A 5,049-nucleotide genomic window follows, 5' to 3' on the forward strand; every position below is an offset into this window, starting at 1 on the left:
ATAATACGATAGGTTTGGCCGAGGAGACCTTTCGTCGATTTTTTTAGGTGGTCCTGTGATAATTGGACGAATTCAACTTTGCCATAAAACTAATATACGTAAAGCTAGAACAACTTAGTAGTTGCCATTTTTTCTTACCAAATTTTGATTTATCTAGAGAATAAATATTTGTTAGAAAATTTGTATTCGCTAGATGAGTAAAAATTTGGCTGGAAAAAATAGCAATTGCTTATAGATACAGAGCCAGAGGCAAAAAATTGTTTGAATTTACTAAGCCTATTTTTCTGATAGTTGATTACAGTTTGTTGTGTACACAAACATACTGTGGTCAGTCAAGCGAAAGTGAGAACAGGTGTCTCTCAAAGTTGTCGTACCTACCGAGGTAATAAAATGAATTTACTAATTCTGAAAATCGTCATGCAAATTCGATATTACATATAAATAAAAGTTATGTCAGTCAGACAGGTGAATGTGGGGACAGAGAGCTGGTCAGTCAGCCTCAGTGTATATATGTACAAAAAATAAATAATGTGCAATTCGTTTACTATACTTCAAAACTTTTGTGAGGATGTTAATTGTTATATTAACCATAAACAAAATGGTAAGTCAATGATTTTGCACTCATTGGACTGCAACTCACAAATTTGCAATAAAATGCGATTAACCTTCAAGTAAATTGGTTTTAAAAAAAAATTAGTAAGCGTTTGTAATGTTTTCAGTTATACCAGAAATCCTTAGTAACTTTTCTTTTTAAAAGGGGAGCAACTATTTTTTTAAGAAAAAGTTCATTCATTCATTTTTATCTTAAAAATCAATTACTATAGTTTCTTAGAATCCTTTTTAAAGGGGGAGAAACTATTTTTTTAAGCAAAAATATTAATTCATTTTTATCTTAAAAATCAATTACTATAGTTTTTTAGAAATTTTTGACATTAGTAGAATTATCTTTAGAGACAATATTACGAAGAGAAGAGACTACTTTTATGATTGGTCTATTTATAATAAAAATATAATAGTAAATAAAAATGAAAGTAAAAATAATTTTTCTTTAAATGCAATGTTGTAATTTGTCATTTTGTAAGTGTATTTTATAGGATATTTTATTTATTATGTCAAATAATATCAGAACATCCTCTCTCTACCTCTCTCCCCCTCTCCCCCCTCCCCTCTCCACCTCTTTCTCCCTCAATTTCTCTCTCCCTCTAGTATTTTTTCTATAAATAAAAATATAGGGTGTTCCACCACGAACTCCATCGGTGGATATCCTGGGAAACCGCTCGAAGGATTTTTTTGAAATTGAAAGCTAAAATATTTTTAAGGTCATCGTACTTCCGGTTATACCGGAAGTGAATACTAACTTTCTTATTTTAAATGGAACCCTCTGTATGTTATTGAATTTTTGGAAAGATCATCTATTTTTAAGTTGAAAATATATAGCACACTCCATACTTACGATTGACCTTTCCGAGATATTTTCATTTTAAAGCAAAAATTGACAGATGCAAACTGTCAGCAAAATTTAGTTTTCCCAGAAAGATAGGTTTATCTTTTTGTGCAAATTGGACATTTTGTAGAGGAAGACTTAATTTATCTGATTTGACATGAAAATTTTCCAGTTTTTTATATAGGGTGGTCAAAAAAAATTATTTATCGAATATGAAGTTCAGAAAATGTGGAGAACTCGATAAATTAGGTCTTCCTCTATAAAATATCCAATTTGCACAAANCATCTATTTTTAAGTTGAAAATATATAGCACACTCCATACTTACGATTGACCTTTCCGAGATATTTTCATTTTAAAGCAAAAATTGACAGATGCAAACTGTCAGCAAAATTTAGTTTTCCCAGAAAGATAGGTTTATCTTTTTGTGCAAATTGGACATTTTGTAGAGGAAGACTTAATTTATCTGATTTGACATGAAAATTTTCCAGTTTTTTATATAGGGTGGTCAAAAAAAAAATTATTTATCGAATATGAAGTTCAGAAAATGTGGAGAACTCGATAAATTAGGTCTTCCTCTATAAAATATCCAATTTGCACAAAAAAATAAACCTATGTTTCCGGGAAAACTAAACTTTGGTTACAGTCTGCATCTGTAAATTTTTGCTTAAAAATCATAATATCTCGGAAACGGTCAATCCTAAGTATGGAGTGTGCATGTGCTATATGTTTTCAAATGGATGCTTTTTCCAAAAATGCAATAATATACCATTTAAAATAAAAAAGTTAGTATCCACTTCTGGTATAACCGGAAGTAAGATGACCTTGAAAATATTTTAGTTTGGTAGGCCCCACGGTCCGTATCACCATCGCAATTTTTAAAAAATCCTTCGAGCGGTTTCCCAGATATCCATCGATGGAGTTCGTGGTGGGACACCCTGTAGAGAGACTATGAAACCATCTAAATTTGAAACACTATAACTCGTCGAAAACGTAACTGTGAACAAATATTTTAACACTACAAATGCACTATTTTACCATATTACCTGTTTAACGGTGCGTTCTTGATGCGGAAAAGGTTCTGTTGTCACAGCCCAGTCCCATTCTCCTGCCCTTACAACAATGTCTGTCTTGTAAACAACACAGTGTGCTGCTGTGACGGCTACTTGAGGGTGAATTAAGGAAGCTCCACACCTGTATTAGAACAATAATGATTATTTTTCAATTTTAAATCCAAGAAACAAGTAGTAAAATTTTTAACGTATGTATTAAAAAAGCTTCCAGGTGCAAAGAAAGTAAAAATGTGTTTGGAGCAGTATTTTGAACTTACAAGTAAACTTTATTTTCAAGTAGCGCCAGCATCCATGGAAATTCTGCAAACTCAGCTTTATCGTTATTTCCAAGTATTTGCGAACCAAATAATTTTCTGTTAGTTACGTCAAGGTCTGAACTCCCCCTTTTGCCGCATTCAGTGTGACAACACACATCAAGATCACCTACGCAGGCATCCGTAGACTGACGTTTCCTGGAAGAGAAAAACAATAGTTGGAATGTTTATACGGACTTTTCTTTGCTAAATATATTTATACAAGTAAAAGTAATTTAGTGTAATATTAAAAATATGCAATAGAGTAGAGCATAAACTTTTTTTTAATATAATAGTATACAGGGTTAGAACTATTTAAAGGGAGACTACAGGGATATCGGAAACCGTTAGTCATAGAGGGTGACTCAGATTACAAAAAAGTTGCACAATTCTGGGGCGAGTGTTTTGGTGAAAACAGATCCAAGATATCTTCGATAGCTTCTGAGATAACTGATTTGTTTTTTAAGATAGCGTCACGAAATTTTGTATCTAGGCATTATCCAACATGGCGATTTCAATGGTGAGTTCAGATTTTTTCTTATTATTATACAGGAGGTTGCACACAAAACTCGAATGACAGTTTCATCTGTCATAACAAAGTAACAAATTATTTGACAATTCGTACATCAGCCTACTATTTTAGAAAATTCAAAAGAAATTCAAATTGCTGCAGGCAGGCAAGATACATTTGTAAAGTGTGATACATCGTTGAATTCGTATTTTTCTCCTTTATCCATCCATGAGGAGAACCAATATGGCGTCCATAAGAAAAAAAAGTTGACTATCGCGAGTCGGAATCAATGAAAGATATAAAAATCTGACCTCACCATTGAAATCGCCATATTGGATAATGCCCAGATACAAAATTTCGTTACGCCATCTTAAAGAACAAATGAGTTATAACGAAAAATAGAAAATCGATATTTTCACTTTTTTCGAGATATCTTGGATCTGTTTTCACCAAAACACTCGCCCTATAATTGTGCAACCTTTTTTTGTAATTTGAGCCACTCTATATGACTAATGGTTTCCGATATCCCTGTAGTCTCTCTTTAAATAGTTCTAACCCTGTATATTCGAGGAAATAAAACACTAAAAAGGCCTTTCCTCCGAAATCTGTGCAGTAAGATGTATCGTGATGCAGCTTTTTGCATTCGATTCGTTAGAGCGTCCAGAAAGTTTGTGACCCTATGTGATCAATGAGAAATGAAAATTGCATCGGTGCATAAGAAAAATGCATTTTTAAAATTGCATCTCGAAGAATTAAAAAATGAAAAATTTATAACTGGTAAAATATTGACGTAAATGAGTTCAATTTTGCCACTCGGGGGGTTTTTGGTTCGCTGAACACGAATATCATGACGGCAACGGTCTCCGAGGAACCTAGTGCCCAGGGTGACCGGCTTCCACGTCGTCTCCTGGAATTTTGTGGAAATTCATTATAAACTTAGCCGAAACTCGTTACCTCGAGGTTTTTGGGGTCGCTCAACACGAATATCACAACGGTAATGGTCTCCGACCCATGTCATCATCATAAGTTTTATCGAAGTTATAGCGCACATGTGAAATAAGAAAAATCGTAAAGATATCTAAGTATAATATTTTTTTGAAAACATGTATTTTTTGTAATAAATAAATGTATTTTTATAATAAAAAATAATTATGAATAAAATGGTTGTCACAGAAACCAGCCATCCTGGGTACTAGGTACCCCGAGGACCGTTACCGTCGTGATATTCGTGTTAAGTGACCTCAAAAACCTCCGAGGTGACGAGTTTCGGCTAAGTTTATAACGAATTTCCACAAAACTCCAGGAGACGACGTGGAAACCGGCCACCCTGGTCACTAGGTACCTCCGAGACCGTCGCCGTCGTGATATTCATGTTCAGCGACCCCAAAAACCCCCGAGTAGCAAAATTGAACTTATTTCCCTCAATATTTTCCGAGTTACAAATTTTTCATATTTTAACTCTTCGAGATGCAATTTTAAAAATGCATTTTTATTATGCACTTATTTAATTTTCATTTCTCATTGATCACATAGGGTCACAAACTTTATGGACGCTCTGACGAATCGAATGCAAAAAACCGCATCACGATCTATCTTACTGCACAGATTTCGGATATTCAGTGCTTCATTTTCTCGACTAATATTGTAGACTAGGCGGTATCTGTTTTGGTTTGGGTGAATCGTAAATCCACGGAGATTTTTGGCTTTCAAATATCACTAGAAATTAAAA

General features: G+C 33.7%; 1 protein-coding gene across 1 annotated transcript; it reads right to left on the reverse strand.

The window, feature by feature from the left end:
* Window positions 1–2,489: 2,489 nt before the first annotated feature.
* LOC108908440 (ovochymase-2-like) lies at window positions 2,490–2,968 on the reverse strand (the record flags this gene model as incomplete). The annotated part of the gene is made up of 2 exons (XM_023457074.1): window positions 2,490–2,637; window positions 2,774–2,968. Coding segments are annotated over 2 exons (343 nt in total), but the record flags the coding sequence as incomplete, so codon positions are not given.
* Window positions 2,969–5,049: the final 2,081 nt, after the last annotated feature.

The sequence above is a fragment of the Anoplophora glabripennis genome, unplaced genomic scaffold (genome assembly GCF_000390285.2).
Source record: "Anoplophora glabripennis isolate ALB-LARVAE unplaced genomic scaffold, Agla_2.0 scaffold5294, whole genome shotgun sequence".
NCBI classification, from domain to species: Eukaryota; Metazoa; Arthropoda; class Insecta; order Coleoptera; family Cerambycidae; genus Anoplophora; species Anoplophora glabripennis.